Source organism: Sturnus vulgaris, chromosome 20, assembly GCF_052056855.1.
Source record: "Sturnus vulgaris isolate bStuVul1 chromosome 20, bStuVul1.hap1, whole genome shotgun sequence".
NCBI lineage: Eukaryota > Metazoa > Chordata > Aves > Passeriformes > Sturnidae > Sturnus > Sturnus vulgaris.
The window spans coordinates 4,189,412-4,209,634 of record NC_142262.1 but is presented as its reverse complement, the minus strand read 5'-3'; the positions used below and the strand labels follow the sequence as shown (position 1 = coordinate 4,209,634).

Genomic DNA, 20,223 nt, shown 5'->3' with positions numbered 1-20,223 from the left:
TCTTAGATTCTTTTGTTTAATTATTATTATTTATTCATTTTCATCCCAGACAAAGCATGTGCAGCCTTTATGAGGCCTTGCCATTGTTATCTGCAAGTGCAGCAGTAATTCAGTTATTGTACCTTTCCCTAATTCTCACCAGTGCAGCAGCATAAATACACAGTGAGCTGAGAGACACATGGTGGGAGCCAGAAGCAATTTAGCCACAAGAATTTATCATCGAGATACAAAGCACCCTGGAGCAAGGAAATTGCCTCCTTTGCCAGCTCGTGGCCTGACTGTTGGCCAAATACATGGTGCCCTTTTTTTTCACTGACAAAATATTCTTTTTTGTGGAGCCTTGTGCTTTCCTGATCTCACTGCTGGATGCAAACTGTATGAAAGAGCTGTGCTATGCTGTTCAAAGAGACATGGAGCTTCCCTGTCGGCTCCATTCAATAAGAGACCAAGGATATCTGCACAGAGCTGTACTGGGCAGGCTCTGATTTGGTTGCAGTGTTTCGAGAGGCATTTGCAAGGCTTTCCTGGTGGTCCCCTTCAAGAGGTTTTCCTATTACAGTGAAGAGAAAAACCATTTTGTAAACTCTGGGTAAGAAGTAATGTATTCTGTTCTGTGGCTCTTCACTCCATTGAAATGTGGAAAGAAATGGAAGTGATGAATTCTGTGATAAATTCCCCACATGAGATGTGTGGAAAGTTACCCTTTGTATGCAGGTTTGGAACAAGAGTCTGTTTGCATTTCTGAACTCTATGATGATAGACAGCCCAAACTTAGGAGTACACTGGCCAAAAACCCACAGCTGATGAGACCAGCAGGTATCCAGGTTCAAAACATTTCCTGTTTGAAATCCTCAACACTTCACATTTGCACTGATCCTGCCTAATGAGGCTATGGAGAGATTTGTTCTGGAACAGTGAAGGTGGAGGATGTCCTGTCCTCCTCCTGTGGAGGAGTCCTCACTGCTGGACTATTTCTGAGTGGTGGTGGCTGCTGGAAAGTGACATCCATCTGGAGAAGGTCTTAGTCTGAGACAAGTATGATTTAAGTCCACATCATAATGATGCTTTCCAGCATCTCTCAAATAAAGGGGTAAATGTTATATGCCAAGGTTTAGAAATTTATTGTAAAAGCACTTTTTAGAGTTAAAAATCTCCCAGTGGTTTTGGTAATTTATAGATTTTACAGCCATTAAATTCTTCTAGCATGACTTTCATTGTATAATATAGTACAAGTGGTTCCTGCATCAAGTTACTTGCTTCTGGCTTTGCTTAAGGTCAGGTTTAGAGTGGTGCTAAGGGAGTTGTTTCCCCCTCCTGACTACTTCCCTCCCCTGGTTAACCCAGTCCTGTGAGCTTTTGATGATGTGATGGTTCTTTGGCTGCCTGGATACCCACCTCACTGCTTCTCTGTCTGGGCAGGGCTTGGTCATTTAACAAAAATGCATCAACCTTTATTTGTGAGAAATGTGAACGCACACTTGGAAGGAACAGCAAGGACGAGCTGTCATCAGGTGTAACATTTCACTGTGACTCAGCTTAGCTGTGTGTACTTGAATGGCAATTGTCCTGTTCCAGTCACATTCATCCAGATGGGTCCCAGAGCACGACAGAGCATCTCCAGGGTCACTCCCTTCTCCATCGTGTGCAGGGTTGTGCAGCTCCAGCCCACTGCAGTCACACAGGGACCTGCAGAGAGCTGTCCAGCTGAGGGGGATATAGTGCCATTCATCCAGGACATTGTGTTTGTCTCTGGTCCATCCCAGAGTCGGTGTTGGCAGGGTGCCCATCTCTATAATAGCTGTACACCTTGCCCACGAGGTTGTTATTCCTAATCTTACAGGAAGTGCATGGATCCTGTCCAAACCAGGACGATTAAGAGATGTGGGAGCTGCTGGCTTTTCAGGGGGAACAGGGTGAGGTGTGCAGTGGGGAGGGAGCATCTCTTTGCTGCTGCTGAGACATCTGCATTTTGTTTGGCACCAGCTCATTCTTCCTGCAGCATTCCCCCCTGAGGTTCACCTCCTCCCGCAGGCAGACTCTTCATAGAGAGATTTTAGGAAAACATGGACCAAAAGGCACCTGGTCCATGAAGATATGAGGCAGACTCAGTCCATCAGCCCTCTCTGTGGGGAGCCCTCCACGCTGAGACTGCAGTCAGCAGTGGCAGAGAGACAGATGTAAAAACGTCTGTTCAACTGAAGATGGCCACAAGCCATGAAACTGCTTTAGTCCATGATGAGGAAACCTCACCATGCCCAGTGAGAATTCCTTTTTGAATTTGTCCAGTGAAAGGTGCTCTGAGAAAGCTCCTTTTGTTATTTCAGGCTCTCAGCATTCCACCTCATGTTTCATACATGTGCCTTTGCTACAGAGCTTTATCACTGAAGGGTAAATTACATCCTTGTTACTGTACCAGGTATGTTCTGAGCAGGTAACCCAGAGCAGAGACTGGAAAAGGACAAAAACCTGTGGTTTTGGGGGGGCTGGTACATGTTCAGCTATCAGCAGTGAACTGGCTTCTCTGATCCAGCACTGCAGTGAAATGCAGCTGGGTGAGGGCCTTGCAGTATAAATCCACTGAGATTTCTGCATGCTCTCACCTCTTGATTGTAACTCCTACAAGGCACCTTTATGTTGGAGGAAAATAGATGCAAGCACAGTTTTGGCAGGCCAGGAGAAGGCAGCAGCAGAGCTCCAGTGACCATTTCTTACCTTATTTTTAGGGTCCATCTAGGAGAAACTCTCCTGATTCCCTTAAACAGTGCCTGGTTTTTTTTACACTGAAAAGGTTGGTTGGTTTTGCTTTCCAAGCAATTCATTTTCACTATCTGTGACCCTGTGGTGACATGTTGTCATAATAACTGCAGGGAACTTCTATTCGCTGGAAAAATCAAAATGACAATTTTTGGGTCCGGCTGTTTGGTTTGATTTTAATGTGGGAAAAAATGAATTCACATACTGATACACAAAGCATCAACAGATATCAAAAATAAACCAGCGTATACCACTGGGAGATAATAAATATATACACATATAAACATATAGACATGTTGACAGAAAAGGCAAGCTACATCCCTACTAAAAGGCAGTTGGAAAAGGCAGCTGTAGAAATGAGCAAGATCAAAACAGTAACTTCTTAAAAGGCTTTTGAAGGAAACAATTTCACAGAACAGGAGCAGTCCTGTGGACCTCTGTGCTGTACATTGAGTCATGAACAGTCCAGTCCCACACACAGGTGGACAGAAATGCCTCTCAAGTGACTGTTATCCTGAGTGACAGCTGGACTGGGAACAGTGACCTGCTTACCTCAGCCTGAGAGATGTGATTTTCCAGCTAATAGAAATCACCTCATCATTATCCAAATCTCTTTTTCAAAATCTGCCTTTTCCTACTTAGTCCCCAGGCCCAGCACACTTTGCAGTACATCTGTTTCTGGATAAGAAGAGAAGGTGAAATCACATGTCAGTTGAGAAAATTACCTTTGTGCCAGATACTGTCTTTCCAATAGTGTGTACAGTGAGCCGAGAATGCTGGGTCCAGTTCCTCACTGAGCTTCTTATAATACCAAGACTAATTGATAGGAGGTTCATTGGGCGCACTGCTAAAGCACAAAAGTACAATCCCATTGTAGCTGTGCACCTTCATCTCTTTTTGGGATTTTTGTATTGCATTTTGGATCTTCCATTCAGCCTTGTAACCATTTAGAAGTACTGATGTTGACCAGGCTGTGATGGCTAATGAGGATATACAGTGCAGGCAGTCCTGTAACATGAAGCACCCTTGTACAGCTTCTAAGGCTGTAAAGAGCATTCATTTTCTATGCATTCAGGCTTTGTATTCCTGTCCCTTTCTGCACAAAAATGCTGGCTGATTATCATTCCTTCTAATGGCTTTTCCCCGGTGTAGATCAAAGAGCAATGTGAATTTCTATGTGTGATTTTATACAAAGTTTCCTCCACTGCAGTTTGAATGACACATTTCTCTATAGGGGAATTGCTCATGACATGGGAACGTCTGAGGGGGCTTCTGTGCTGTTGCTTTGCCTGGAGCTGGCAGCTGCAGCAAGGCACAGGGGGAAATTAGAAGAGATTAACACGGTGTGAGTGCTCTGGTCAGGAAGGGCTCCCTCCTTCCCTCAGCCTTGGGTAGTTTTGCTGTTGGTTGAGGGGTTCCATGCTACCCCCTCTCAGCACTGACAGTCTCCAATCATGCTCATCCCCTGCTGTCACAGCCTGCTTTTCCCTGCTTCCCTTGTCTTAACGTCAGAGGAGTCAGCTGCTGTTCAAACCCGTCACCCTCATCCCAGACTTGGTAATTATCCCTCCCTAATGAGCGGCACTTATTGCTCATTTCCTTCTCTGGTCCTTGTGGAAGGACGGGGAAGGACATTATCTCCCAGCCACACTTTTCTAAAGGTTAAGATCTTTCCCTTCAGCTAAGTGGAATATTGTTCCTTTAATCATACCTTTCTGCCTGATGTTTGTCATCTTAACTAATGTGTGTCTCCCAGAGCTGGGTTCATCCCGTACTCATTCCTCCCAGGATTTGTGTCAAAGTATTAATTTGCCATGAAATTTCATTCATTCGGTTTAATTTCAGGACTGCTGCTCAGGCTTTTTCATTTGAGATCAGATCTCAAGGCCTACATTTCATGCTCTATATCTGTGAGCATGCCAAAAGCCAACGGCATTCCCTTTTAACAGCTGGGTTCAAAACTGATTTCAGGAGATCAGGCTGAGGATGCCCAAATTATGCTGCTCTGGGCAGGCTTCTGGCTGGCTCTCAATCCAAAATCTAAATTCTTTCTGAAAGTAGATGTTGTGTGTGAAGCACAGTGCTGTGTTCTGGTTGCATATTGCTGGGTTAGCTTTGTGCCTTAAGGAGAGAATATAATAATAAAGCACACGGTCAAGAGAAGTGGCTGTCTGAAGTGTAACACTTGCTCTGTAACTTTGAGGCTAGAAATCCAGCCTGTGAGGATTTGCAGACAAAACTGGGTGGTACAATATCTTGTGAGTGCTGTAGCACTTAACTGTGGTTTTGACCTGTGAATCAGAGACGAGCAAGTGAAGTGCCATCGTAGGGCTGGCACAAAAGTGCCTTCTTCGGATTTTGTGTCAGCCTGCAGTTCGGAGCCACTGCCTGGATTTCAGCACTGGCTTTTGCCTCTGGTTTTTGGTGAATTTTCTGAAGCTCCTGTTTGGCTCTGGGCACTGTGTTTTCTTTGGTGCATCCCTCGAGACCCCTTGATGTCTGAACTGCTCCCTGTAAAACCCACCTGATTTGCTCTGCTCTCCCCACCCTGTCCTTCCTGCTGGCCTTCGGTATTTTGTTTGTTCTTTGCAAACCATAACACCTCAATTAAAATGCAGATGTGTCACCAAGGAAGGCACCAAGAAAGTGTTTTCTGGCACTGTGGGTCCCACCTGTATCCCCAGTTTTACTACAAAACATGATAATTATCCTGAGAGTAGATCCTCTCTGGCTGATGTCTCACAACTGAAAGCCATGAAAAACATTATTCTGTGTAAATTCCCTTTATGTACCAATGAGAACGATCACACACACCACAAGCTGCAGAGTGGAAGAATATTTTCACTGAACATCAATCCATGCTGCAGCACTTGTAGATAAGCCTGATGTTATGCAAACATTTTCCTGCTCCTTGTTTAAAGGAAAGCATTCTGCACCCACATGACCAATTGCTTCATGTGTCTCTTGTGATCTGACTATTTTCTGCTGTATTTGACTTATGCTAATGGGGACGATAATGGGCTGTGCCTCGTTTCAGCTTGTCACAGCTTTTGCTAACAGCCTTGTTTTTCCCAGGCAGCCTTGGCTTCAATTCTGATAGCTGTGGAGGAGAAGGTGTTAATGCAGCCCTGCTAATTTTAGCAAGTGAGTGAATCAGTGCTTTTGGGAAAACAGTTCAACACGTTAACCCTTTATTTCCAGAACAACACAAAAAAAATCACTGTAGAGTGAACAGATGGCTCGGCATATTTTTAGCCTTGCTCTCTGTTCCCATGGTATTCCAGACTGTGTGGGATTCCCCATAGACTGTTGTAAGATTGATGGGCCCAGCCAAATGTCTTGTTTTGCAACACAGCATCAGAGGGAAGGAGGGAAATGGAATCCTGTTTAAATCAGCAGTTTAAGTAACTAAATGAAAGATTCTCAGTTCTCACATATCCACAGATGGGGGGGGGGGAGACTGTAGAGAGAGGTTTGGTTTTACGATTCTGGCACTTGATCATTGTCAGCTGCTATGTTGCATTAAGAGTGACAAAATAAATGTGAATTACTCTTCTAGGGGTGTTGTGTGTATAAGCAATTGATATATCCAAAGGTGTAGACTGGCAGAGGAAAATCTCACCAGGATTTTGGTGGTTTCTGGCTTGCAGATAAAATGGGGGAAGGTAGTTTTTGTAGCTGTGAGCTGCCTCTTTGGGATGTGTACTCTGAGGAAGTTCCGAAACAAATCACAGTAACATAACTATACATCAATAAAACTTCTCTTCACATTCATCCATCCCTTAATTGCAAGAGCCAACCATCACATTACCCACCTATAACAATACCTAGAATATTGGGGTACCTTATATGGCAAGAATTGTATTTGTTGTTATCCCAAATGAGCTTTGTGTCATCGTATATTGAAGACTGCAAGTGATTTCTCAATGTGGAACAGAAATCATAGCATCGGTTTTCCTAACACTGCCTGTATTTCTGTCATACACAAACATTCATTGAGGTTCATGGAGTATTATGTTCTCTCAAGAGCTCATTTGCATATTAGAATGTTTTGAACAAATCCATTCCTAATGTGTTCTCTCAGCAGTACTGTGTGGCTCAGTATTTAACCATCACAAGATAAAATGCTGTTAACATAACAAAACGCTGAAAACAAGATGATGACAAGGTCTGCCCAGTGGGGCAGATTTCACTGCAGCCGAGCACAGTTTAGAAATACCTGTATTTTGTGTCAGATCATCAGTGTTCCTGGTGTTTCAAGGCCAGTCGAGCAGATGTATTCAGAGATGACAGACAGCAGCCCGTGGGCAAGTGACACAGGGCAAGAAACCCAGCAAGCTACAGCGTGGACCAGCTCCATGCAGGTTTCATTGCTGTCTGCAGCACCACTGCCTTTATGCACTCTGAGTGTGGTGTGAGTATTGCCATCACCATTTTTAAAGACGGGAAGCCAAGGCAGATGAAATAATTTGCTGGTAACATCATGCTACTGGAAGACTCGGTGCTCTGTCCCCCGTGCCACAGCCCCATGGCCACTGGATACCACGTCCTTCCCCAGCAGCAGGGATCTCCCAGTTAAGATAACCCCTCCTGCCCTGGGGGCAGTGATATGGATCCTACAGCTCCTGCTCTCCTCTGCTCCTTGTCCCTGTGTGCAGTGCTGCCCAGCCCAGCAGATTGGAGCTGTGTGTCCCTGCCTTTGGGAAGGGCAGCAGCTGCCCTGCCGTGTGTGCTGCAGATCCTCGGTGCTCTGCCACTCTCACTTCAGCAGCTCCACTGCGCTCACCATCTGTTGCCCACCTGAGCCCAGGTGATGCTTGCACAGAGCATTAATAACACATCAACACTAGAAGCTTCCTTTTTCCTCAGAATGCACTCAGCCACCTGCAGTGCCTCTGGAGCCACCTCTTTCTTTCTGTGCCTTTGTGATTCACTGGCACATTTCACATACTCCACATGGTGGATGTTTTCTCCATCTGGATGACTGGTGGATATTTTTCTCCCCTTGGACCAAGGCCCCATGGACTCAGGTCATATTTAGAAGAAGATGCAATTCCGTGTGTTGATGGAAGGAAAGGGAAGACAAGTGAATAGACTCTCTTGAATTTGATTAGATTTTTTGCATTGCAGCCATTAGTAAATGATCAATTTGACAGATTTAAGAATTTGCTCAAAGTTGAGGCCAAGATTACTCAACAGATTTGCTTATGTTATTTAGGACACAATCCCAAGATCTGCCTTCTAGCTAGTAAATTGGGTGTGCACAGTTAAAGCAGAAACTGAAACAATCCTTTCCATTTACAGAGAGTTCACAGAGAAGCCAACTTTCAGACTTGAAGCCCCTGATAAGAGAGTGATGCTTGAAATCAAAATTCAAATCAAATTCAAAGCCATTGTTTCCAGCAATGATGTATGTCCCTGCATGCTTTGGGATCAGACAGCAGCTGATGGAAATTCATGATGCAGTTTGCAGTGGTATGAATTATTTACAATGCACAGTCTGTCAGGACTGTGGAGAGGCAGTTTGTTGGAGTCATGATTCCAAAACGCTGCTCTTCCACTCCTTACATGTGTGACTGGGAACATGGTCCTGTGTGCTGTAGGGTCAGGCTCAGGGTCATCTCATGTGACATTTTGAAAAGGAGACAGCTCCGATTTTAACCCAATTATTCTAGGTAGATCTTCCAAGTGTGTCTCACCTTCTCAAAAGGCCTCAGATGAGGGACTCCAGTTGCTTTTTATAGTTCCAGACCCTTCCTGATTGATAGTTCTGGTGGGTAAACAATCATGCTGATAAAACAACTGTGCTTGCCTTTTAATTGGAGTCTGTTCAGTTTTATTTTGCTGATAATGGTTCTTAATGTCTTTCTTCTGCTACAGTCTTTTTGAACTGGCAGTTCCCTGCTTGCAGAAGTCTTTATACCTCATAACAAATCATCACTTGATCTCCCTTTTGCCAAATTAAACAGAAGAAAACTCTCTTTTTTTGGTTGCATAAGATGTTTTAATTTTATTTCAGTTCTCTGCAACCTGTCTGTGTTTCCAGCATCTCATATGAAAGTGGGTACCACAACTGTGTGAGTGCTAGTTTCTCCAATGCAATGTAAAATTAATTTCCCTCTTCTTGTGTTGCCTTCCTGAAATGCTACAATATCATAGAGAAATTTCATTTCTTTGCCCTCCATCTATAAATCCCAGCTCATCAAAAGACAGCCCTTCTGACTGAAGAGCTCCAACATCTGGAACCACATCAGTGCTAAGAACACCTGAACTCAGGGGCCAGTGAAAAGGACAGGGGTGTGTCTCACACACGTGCTGGCCTCACTGTCCAGCCCTGCAGCCAGAGCAGCATTTCAAACTGTCGAGGTGTAAACTTACACCCTTCCCAAATGTGGGAAAGGCCAGTCTGTTGAAACCAGGGCAAGTGCTGCTCCTTGGATAAATCATGTGGGAAGCTCTCTAATCCACCCTGCGGCATTTACATGTTTAATCTCCTTTTGCTGGTTTTTTTTTGAGGTTTCTCACAAATGCTCCTGCCTCAGGAGATCCTGCCCAAATGTCACTGCTGCAGCACAGCCTGACATTTTCCTGCAAGTGCTTGTGTTGCCTTTGTCACAGCTCCCAGGTGTTCTCTGCTCGCACTTCAGGGCGAGACGAGCTCACAGACCTCTGCAGCATAAAGGCAAACTGCTGAGACAAGTTGTTTATTTCAAATGGCAGCTTCTGACTGTGATTTGGATCCTGCTGCAAGATTTCAGTGAATAGAGCTGGTGTGGGGTCCCTCTGAACTCGATTACTTCTAAATCTTACAGATGTTTTTGTGTTAAGAAAATCTCTTCTTTTTGTGAAGAAAATTAAAAGTGAGGTCAATAGAGGTCTGAGTTCCTTCTTGCCTGCAAATGGAAGCAGGATTCAGTTCCAGTCAGAAAATCTTAGCTGGAAAAAGTACTGATACTGTCTTGGCAGCTTCAGTACAAGAGCTGGCCAGAGATCCAGAAGGGTTCCTTGGCTATTCAGTACAGATGCCTCTGTATTGAACTCACTTGCAGGAAGAGATCAGTTTCAATATATCTCTTCTGAGATCTGCCAGTGATTTGTTCTCTTTTCTCCCCTTACTCCACTCCCTCTACTTCCTCCTGCTACAAACATCCTTTCTATTCTGCTTTTTCAAGTGTTCCCAGCCTCCTCTTATGTGTCAGAAAACAGCATGGAGCAAACACCCCTTTGCAGGGCACTCAGGATGGCTGGGAAACCCAAGGGACAGGAGGCAAACACTTTGGCTGAAATGAGCAGTTATTACATGTTTGTAGAGAAACATATTTGCATTAAAAGGGCAATCAGCCATTCATCCAAGCCAGTTAAACAATAGGGACAGAGGTTTGGTTTTCTCCAGTTGTTTCCCAAAGAAAAATTATTTATTTCTTCTCTCTGAGATTTATATCTTCCCTCTGACTATTGGACGCCTACTGAAGGGTTCATTAGAGACACCCTTGCAGCTGCCAAAAGAACCAGCTGGGTTACTGAGCCTGCAGCTCATTTTTTCTGCCCTTCTTCGCTTCCTACAGTGAAGAACTAGTTTGCAATCCTTGTTTGTGCTGTCTGTCTCACATGGTGGGGGCTGCTCTGTGCACAGAAGTGTCTGTGCCCGGCCCAGAGCACTGCCCCTACTCATTGTGATGGCTTCTGATCTTAAACTTTGGAGTACACCGTGCTCCCTGTGCTGCCTGTATGTATCACAACAATCACACACTCATTTCACACTGAATTTTGGCAGCAGGTGGCTTTGTGGTCTCATGTCCCTTGCCAGGGGATCAGCAGAGCCCAGCAGAGCCCAAAGATGTGGGGCCCAGGAGTCTGAGTGTGGCCAGGACTGGCACATCCTGCATGTGCAGAACTGTTCCATTATCACAGACAGAGCTGCTGTTCCCTCATTCCCTGGCAGAGGCCATGGAATCCCTCAATCCCTGTGGGTTGTTGACTGCAAAAAAGACTTCAATGTCACCCAGCCTCCCAGGCAGGCTGACAAATCCATAAGTTTGCCAAGGCAATGAAGAAGTAAAACAACTTTTGGTTCATTGTGGGGAGCTAACCCTTTCTGAGAAGGAGGGGGAGAGGACTTTATTTCTTTACAAAGTGAAGTGGAAGGGTGGTTTATACAGTGTGGACACCAGAGAAGATTTAGGGGCAGCCGTATTTTATTTGGCCACAGATTGAAATTTAACTTAAAGCGATGCTTTCAATCTGGAATTAACTAAGAAGAGCTTCTTGCCTTATTCCAGAAAACTGCTGGTACAAATGCATGATCAAGTGCACTGCAGGCTCTTGAATACTGTGTGCAAATACACAGGGATTTATGTACCAAATATGTGTGTATATTAATGCATAAACCCTATGCAATCCAGGCAAACATAGGCCCCATTGATTGAAATCCTTTTATCCCCTGACCTGTGCTGGGAGCTCTGTTTATTCCTGGCTGAAGATGTGAGCATCATCTCCTGCACTGATGTCAGTTATTTGCATTGTAATATCCAATTGAAAACCTGCAAATTAAATTTAGGGGAAACTGGACACTGAAGTACTTGGCTCAGGTGATAATTTCATTTACTGTTAAGACATTACTTAGACATAAATGTGAACATATCCTCTGTTCTTCCATAACACAGACTCCCAGACACATAACATCTCATTTAGTTTGATTTCAGAAGTGTAATTTTATATGTCTGAGCAATTGGTAGACTAAAATCATTGGATCAACTTTGAGAAATAAAGTGCTACATTCACTGGGAACACGCAGTGACACCACTGTGTTCTAGCACAATATTAAATAGACTAGAGGCTTCCCAGCTGGCTGCAGGAATCTGTGCATTAAAATTTAAAACACAATTGTTGCTTGTGAAGGTGGCCGGGATAACACCAACCTGGATTTTCCGTGTCAAGCATGTCTCTACTTAATTGGTTTCAGTCAGGATTTTCAGCTAGTCTAGTGTGCATTAACCACACAATGTGGTTTCTAGTGAAGCAGCTTTTTTTTTTTTTCTGAAACACAGATGTGTGTTCTGATGCTCCAAATTAGTGGGGTTACAGTAATTCCTTGTGATGCCAGGGTGGGAGTTTGATCGTGAGTCACACAATAGTTGACATCTGCAGCCCAGCTTCTGCAATATGAAAGTTTTAAGAAAATGTCTGACTTGTAATGAGTTCTGAATTCATCATATAGCTTCTTACTTGCCCTGCCTACATGAGCTAACTTTTTATTTTCCCTAAGAAAAGGAAAGAGGAAATGATTCAATTTAATGATCAAATTGTGCCTTTCTCATCCAACATTGAATTTTGCATATGAGTAAAAATTATGTCATTTTTTAAAAATTTGCTTGTTTTAAATGAGCCCTTTGGCTTATCAATGACAGTTATTGGTACAGAGGGAATTTATATCATTGAGAAGTGCCTGTAAGAAGAAGTGTCATGCACACACATCAGTGCATTATCTGCAGGGCTTTGGGAAGCTGCTGGGGCTTTGCTAGCACGTGGGAAAAAAACACACCAGAAAATTGAGAAACTGGGTCATCTGGATTCATTTGATGTGTCTTTCCAGCCGGGCTTTTGTTGCTGCTCAGGCTGACATATCTGAGCTCACACAGATTGTGCAGCAGCAGGATTCTGTGGTACCCTCCATGCCTGCTGTCCCTGCACTGGGCTGGTTCATCCTCCTGGGTGTCTGGAGGGCCCAGGCCAAGGGCAGGGCTGTGTGGAGCTGGCTGTGAGGTCCTGTGAGCACTAAGAGGCTGCCTCTGCCTCACTGAGGGTCCCTGCAAGGTGCTCCAGGCAAAGACACGGGCACACACGGGGATGTGCACAAGCTCCAGCAGCGTGGTTGTCAGAAAGAACAGCCAGCTGTGTCCAGCTGCCTGGACTGTTCTACCTCTCACCTTATTCTTCTTCAGCTACTTGCTCCTCCATTCCTTTTTTTTCTAGACAGCACAAGAGCCTTTCCAGTCCAGGCTGCTTTTCCTCCTCTGTCCCAAAACCCTCCTGAAAAATTTGCCAGACCGTTTTTTGGGGCACGTGCTAATTTGGTGGCTGTGTTTAAATTCAGTATAATGTCATCATATTGGTGAATAATGATCAGAAAGGCTAAACTGTGAATCTGAAATTAAGGAGTTATGTACATTGCTTGTTTGCACAGTGTACTGGTGTTGGGGATTGCCTTTCTTTCTTTTTTACTTAAAGATTTTTTTCCCATAAGTTGCTAATAAACTAACTACAAGGTACTTATGAGTACTTAAGAAGAAAACAAAAGAAGTAGCCAAGGTCAGGAGAGGAGTGTAGGATATGGCTACACTTCTTTTTTCTCTGAGGGGGGAGATACCTTGAGATCAGCACCAGTATCATGCAAGACATGATTTCTCCTTGCAGAACCATTCATTGGCTGGTTCAAGTGAACAGTGTGAGTATTCTTCAACTTGTAGTCTTCTGTGGAAGATACAGAGTGTATCAGAGCAACAGATGATACACCAACATCAACACATATTTTATCATCTTTTATTTTAGGTGGAAAAACTGGCAAAGTACTTGGACCCAAATGATTTGGGAAGAATCAATTTTAAGGACTTCTGTCACGGAGTTTTTGCTATCAAAGGTATGTGCATATTTCTCAAAAATAATCCTGTTCAGTTCCACTAATGTTTCTCTGGTTGCAGAAAATGTAATGATCAAAGACATCCTCTCTTTTAACTGTGGTTATTTGTAGTGACAGTAGAGCAGCTCTGGGAACAGAGCCAGTATAGTTTTCCTTTTTGTGCATCTCATGTATAAGTGGTGAGCAGTGCTAGAGCTTCTGCATCCATAGGTGCCTGGGCATTGGTTTACTGCTAATTTTTGTCAGAATAAATGTGTTGTTGTTTGAAGAAGAATACAGCAGAAGAAAGAGTAGCTTTGTGGTAACAGGCAGAGCCCAGGTTTAATACTTCCAGATTCTGATCTTGTTCTGCAGCTGATTTACCTCAGGGAGTTAGGGAGCCCTTGGGCTTTTGGTTCTCTACTAGGAAATTTTAGACTATTATATTCCTCTTGAGGTATCTGTAGGGTGTAATTAATTCATGTTACATGGGTATTTGGGGTCATGTATTGGAAGGAAATGAGTTAATTACAGGTTGGCCGTGCGAACCCTGAATATTGAGATCAGGTGGATCCAACCACCTCCTTTCCAAGGAAACAGTCCTTGACAGAAGACACAGACATTGTTATGCTTCAGAGCTTAGCCTAAAGGCTACCAAAAAACAGTGAGGAGACACTTCAGCTGATTCACTGCTGATTGCTTTTCTAACTTCCCATAGTGAAATAATCCATAGCCTGTCCTTTTCTGTACATGGTGTGTCTTTTATAAAGTGTTGGAGTGATGTCATAGCCCAGAGGCTTCACTTCAGGGACAGGGTGAATGTCACAGTGATGATCATGTGGTTCCAGGAGAAGCCTCTGGGGAGTGTGCTGTGATGAGATGAGTGTGTGATGAGATTATTATGAAGCCATAGGGATGCAAAAACGTAAAACCACAGTACTTTTAATTAAAGTTTATGGCAGCCAAAGACAGTGCATAATTGGGTAAAATTACAGTGAGAAGCTGCTCTCATCAATGTTCTTGGAGACACTGTCCAAGGTGACACTGATGTGTTGGAAGAGAAGGCAAGAGAAAGCCCAGGAGGAAAGTTATTATATTTGTGCACAGACCCTAAAGTCTCTGCTGGGGGTTTTCCTTGAGCAGAAAATGCTGTAGCAAACTAAGTTCTAGTTTCAGTAAGACACAACCTCTGTAAATCATCTGGTGTCTTCTGTAATTCACAGTCTAAAGATTGCACAAATGCACAAAATATGATCAGGAAGGGACAGAAATGACCCAGAACATCTCTTCTGTGGTAACTGTGCCCTTGTCCATGTACCCTCAGTGGTGCAGTGGTAGCTGCATCTCCTTTACTGTGGGCACAGCATGAGAATATTGAATTATCAGAGTCACGAGGCCTTGGGGGTTTTCATCCTTGCTCACCTTGTGGGAGCTGGTTCTTGTCTTCATATTCTAAGGTTTAATCCTGCAAAGATGTGACTGGATCAAGCTGTCTGGAGTGCTCTGCACTCCAAGTTTATGAATAACTTAAAGCCCAGGTGTGGAGCATGTAGGGTCCAAATCGTTTATGTGATGGTTGTTAGAATGTGTCTGTGAACAGATGCAGAGAAATCACCCAATTCTGCAGCATCACCTAGAGCTCCCTTAGCACATCATTAGCATTTCACCACTTACACAGACTCAGTACTAAGTGTTTATCATCCAAGCAGAGCAGCTGTATCTATTTCTGATAAGACACTGTGCTGCATGTTTTCACAGCATGTCTTTGGAAAAGCTGCTTCTATTTCTCACCTCACAGCATGGAAATTTTATTTATCTTTGGCCACCTGCCATATTTTCCTTAAAAATGAAATTGTTTATGTTAAAGTTCAGACAGGGCATGTCTGCCTTTCAGAATGGAAAGACTCCACCATGTTGTTTTAGTGCAGCCACATCCCAAGGGGAGTAGCAGGCTTATTATCAAACAAAAGCAATTTGTCTTGGCAGCCACAGATTATAAATACGGTTCTTTGACATCTCAGCCTATTACAGTTGCTTGGGGCAGTCAGATTAATAGAGCAAAATGAGATGCTACTATAAATCCAGTGGGATTCTCAGTAATAGAGTATGAAGCTGTGCTATCCTTAGCACCAATAGCCAAATGTTTAAATTCGAGCTTTACAATCCTAATGCCTTACTATATTTCTTATTTATGAGACTTCAAATTAATTTGTCTTATAGGTGCTTGCCTTTATAGTATGGTGACGAAATTGTTTGCTGCACAAAGGGGATATAGTGTCAAGGTTTTTTGGTGGTTCACTGCCTTGAATTTATTTAAATCATGAGGTTTGAGACATCTAAGAGGCAGCAGATTCAAATCAGAGTTGACATCTGATGCTGTTGGTTTGAGCATTTCAATATCCAGGGTTGGATTTCAGTGAAAAGCTAAATGTTGGAACTTGAAAAAATCCCGAAGATCTGAGTGTTTAATGCTCTGTAACTGGTTGATAGAGAAACTCCTGCCTCTGGATCTAAAATCTGCAGCTTGGCCTCTCTCCTCCATAAACCAGGGCATTGTTTGCTCTTTCATGGTACAAATGAAAAGTGTTGTGTTCCTCCACAAGTGGACATCAAGCTTGTTTCCTCCTCAGTGCTTCAGAGCTGGGTAGACCTCATGACATATGGATCATGTACCTCTGCAGCAGCTGCTGGTACTGTCAGGTGGAAAACAGTTAATTTCCTTATGCTGTGGGTAAGGATGAGCAGTCTCACTGACAGTAGGACCTGGGGAAGTGGTGGAGCTGTTCAAGTTGGAGGTAAATATGCTAGAGGGCAGAAGTGTGTTGAAGGAGCTCCTCACTGTGGCTCTGGGGTGGAATACTGGACAGGTATGGTGCTTGCTATTTATGGAAAGTTTTGCTTTTTTGCTGATCTTTTGTGGATTAAAGCACTTTGCTGAGTCCCTGCTGTCTAGGGTGCTTTCCTCGTGAAATTGGGCTCTGTCAGAGCCAGGGATAGGCTTTCCATCGAATTTAAAGCTTTGAAGCAATTTCATTGGAATGCCAGAGTATGAAGGTTTTACTTGTGCTGAAGCTACCCTCTCTATCTGCTTCCTGCAGGGCTTTAATAACTGTCTGCCTGCAGAGCAATTGCCATGAAATAACACCTGTAGCCTCTTGCCTCAGTGCTCTGTGGCACTGCTCAGACACCAAGAGCAGCCAGAATATCACTCAAAGGCTGAATTCCCATTAATTTCAGCAGGGTCAGCATGGGAACCATTACTGTTTGCTCAGCAGAACCAATGGCTGTTTTTGCTGTTCTGAATTTATATTGTACTGATTGGGTAAATATTTTCTTCCACTTGTAATACTTAAAGGTTTGAGTGGAGCTCTTAATTCCCTGTGCTCTGCAGGCTGCTGGGTTCCACAGCCAGATATGTTTGCAGGACCAAGCTCTAACTGAGTCTGACCTGTTCCCTGTATTTTGAGATTTCTATTGTCTTTCCCATAGTCTCTTTGTTTTGATATTCTGCTTAAAAGTACCCAAACCCTGACAAATTGAGGGGGAGCTCCCCCTGCTGCCCTCGGTGTTACAGCTCGCAGAGATGAGAGGGTACTGTATGAACACAGATTAATAGAGAATTAAAATACAAAGGCAGATGTATTCTGCCTTTATAGCTTATTTTAACCATGAGAACAGTGCTGTGTTTGGAGGGTCATGGCTTTTATAACGGGAGAGACTGAGCCACGTCAGCACAGAGGATTTCTGCATTTATGAATCTGTGTGCTTTAGCAGAATCACTGTTTTTTCAGATAAAATCATACAGCCTGTTGCTCTTCTGGAGCAAGGAGTCTTTCCCTCATCTTGTAGAAGTTTTAAGGGCATTTTAGTTGTGCTCTGTTGTGGAATTTGAAAATGGAGAGTTGTAGGATCTCCTTCATATTCATTAACAGTGTGGAAGAAGCACAGCTGTGAATTTATAAATTTCCCCGCCTGCAGCAATAGCAACCTTTGAATCTTCAAAATAGTAACACAGACCATTATGTGCCTTCAAAAATCCATCTCTGTGCTTCCCTAGATCCTGAGGCACCTAATTACTGCAGTTGGTTGGAAAGCTTCTAGAAGCAGGCTATATATAAGCAGGTAAAAGTTAAAAAGTAGATATGTTTCTCTGTGAGTTCCTAGCACTTTGTAATGAAAATTCCAAGAATACAGATTTGCCCAAAGTTTCAAAGAAATGTTCCAAAAGGGATGTTGGCTGTTCTGCTAGGTCGGACAGTGACAGGTTATTTGGACTGTGAAATAACATGAAAAAATACAGTATGAAATTTGATGGTGTTTTTTCAAAAAATTTTCTAAAGCAGAATATTTCTGGCCTTCTGTTTCACTGGAGATTATTTTTTTTCTTAATAGCTTTTATAGTTTCATTCAGATGCTTCAAGCAAACATACTTATCACAAAACCAGTGCCAAGTTTTGGCCATCTCCTTCAACTAATTATAAAATCTAATTTGCAGTCCCATAGCTGAGAAAAGTGTTGTACCAGCTGTGCCCTGAAGATCCAGCATGGACTAAGAGATGGGTATGCTGCAATCATTTAAAAGGGAGTTTATTTGCCTGTAATATCTAGGACCAGAACAGCTGCACCAGCATGGGAATTTCAGTAAAGCACATCAGAAAACCCCCAGGTCCACATAAACCCATTTAGGTTCATAGCTATAGATCTCAAACTTCAATGAAGCTGTAACTGGAGATTATGTGATGGATCTATCTGTTCTGGTAAGAATAACTTACTGACAGGGGTGGTGCTTGGGATGGCTCCAGGGACAAGGACTGTCAGTGAATGTGAAGAGCTGAGCACTCCTGGAATTAATTACCCCATAGCTGCTCAATGAACTGAAGTTGGCTGCTCTTAAAAGTACTTGAGAGTTTTCTAAGACTTAGCTAAATTTCACTAAATACACCCTGAAACTATAAATGAGTCTAATACACCACTAATGATCCAAGGGCAGATAAAGTAAGAAGCTACTGCTGTTAGGAAAAATGTCAGAAACTAACTACATTCAATTAGGTAACTCAACTTTATTTCCTAGAATATTAAAGTTGCTTAATTGTGTGTGAAAATTGTCTGATGTGTTGTAGGTTAAATCTCTTCCTTGGAGCATTTGTAGGAAAGAGCTTTGCTAAAATTGAGTTTATTTGTGGCCAGAATGTGTGTTTGCAAATGGAATGTTTGTTAGGGTGTGAAAACCATTTTTAAAATTAAACTGATAGAAAATTTTTAAAATAATCTCTTAAGGGATATTACATCTAGCAACCTGAGTGAACTGACAACGTTAAAGGTTCATGTCTTCCCCTTCAGTGACTTGTATGTGACTTTCATAATCTTTGCTTAGGACTAAAGATGACCCTGTTCTGCCCAAATGAATTGTTTGCTTTTGCATTTGTTGTATTAGGATAAATATTTTTTAACTCAGATAATTTGATAGACCAGACTAGAGAGCAACTCAGTGCTCTGCTGAACTAGAACTCCTACACATCCATGTTTCAAAGAGTCTCTTGAGTGAAGCTGCTTCTGTGCTGGCTCATCAGGTGTCTTTAGCCAGGGAAGAAAATTCAGCAGCTTCTGGCCACTCTCATTTTGTGATCTGATTGTTTAGTCCTTTCTCCAGACACCAGCTCACCCCAGTGTGTGTCAGTGATTTCCATCAGGCACAGCCTTTCACAGAATGGTTCTCCATGAAGGACACCCTGGAGTGGAGCTGCAGCAATGGCTGCACAAGGACCTGGAGCTATTCCTGGGTTACTCTTTCCTCTCTCTGCTGCCTCACTCTTATTGCAGTGCAGCTAAGTCTTCTTGCCAAGTGCTGCCCAGAAATGTAGATGAAATTTTTCCAACTGCAGCAAAGGAGAGGGAACATCGAGCACATTAATATCTTATGATACCGGTAGACATCCAAATGAAATATCTCTCTCTAATCAGCCATGTAAGTGGCTTTCAGTTCTACCTTTTCCAGGAAAATGAATTTATAGCAATAATAGGACATCTCTAGTGCATGAGATCCTTAAAGTAGGCAGGAATTATTCCTTTGCTTCATTGGAATGGGTTATTTTTGGACAGATTCTAGCCTTGGGTGCACACTGGTGCACAGCTTGAAATATCCACCATGGCAGTTCTGCAGACCTCAGCACACAGGGTTCTGCTCAGGAGTGGTTCTGCTAGTAAAGAACAAATCTTTGTCCAGTACCTTCCCATTTCCATATTGAGATTTTCCAGAGTAAACCTTGATTTGTTGTTGTTGTTTGTGTGGACTGTGAGACAATAATTTAGCTCACTGCAGGCACTTCCCAGGCTGCAAGCCAGGATGTGTTCCAGTAAGAACACACGTGATAAGAACACACATGCACAGCATTTGAATCACTCCAGTGTTCCCTCTTTATGTTACTCCATTGTGTAACCCTCCTGGAGTACCTGAAAAATTCAAATTGTATTTAGATGAGGGGAGCAAAGGGTGACATTTTATTACACTGTTGCAGAAAAACACTGAATAAGAAAGCTGATGCATCACCTTCCTGGTGATAGGGGGTGGTCCAAGGAAAAGACCAGCATCAGTCCTCCAGAGTGAAGAGATTCTGTTTTGTGTCCTCACAGGGAAGAGGAGAACAGAGAACTTCTTAAAACTCAGTTCTTAACAGGAATAAAAAAGTAGCTCCATCTTGAGATTCTTGAAGCCAGAGGCCATTTTTTCGTTGATTTGCTGGATGCTGGAACAGGTTCAGATGTCTGCAAGGTAGTGGTGATGTGCTTTAGTAATCTCAGAGGAAAATGGTCTCTCAGCATTTCCTCCTCTTCTTCCCTTTTTAATGGAGTAGAAT

At 43.2% G+C, this 20,223-nt stretch overlaps 1 protein-coding gene across 2 annotated transcripts in view; it reads left to right on the top strand.

Moving 5' to 3' along the window:
* The window catches only part of RAB11FIP4 (RAB11 family interacting protein 4), a 110,449-nt gene that overhangs the window by 21,905 nt on the left and 68,321 nt on the right, over nt 1-20,223 (top strand). For both annotated transcript variants that reach the window (XM_014878153.2, XM_014878152.2), the window contains exon 2: nt 13,303-13,390. In XM_014878153.2, coding sequence (XP_014733639.1) covers nt 13,303-13,390 — 88 coding nt within the window. The remainder of the gene's footprint in view (nt 1-13,302; nt 13,391-20,223) is intronic.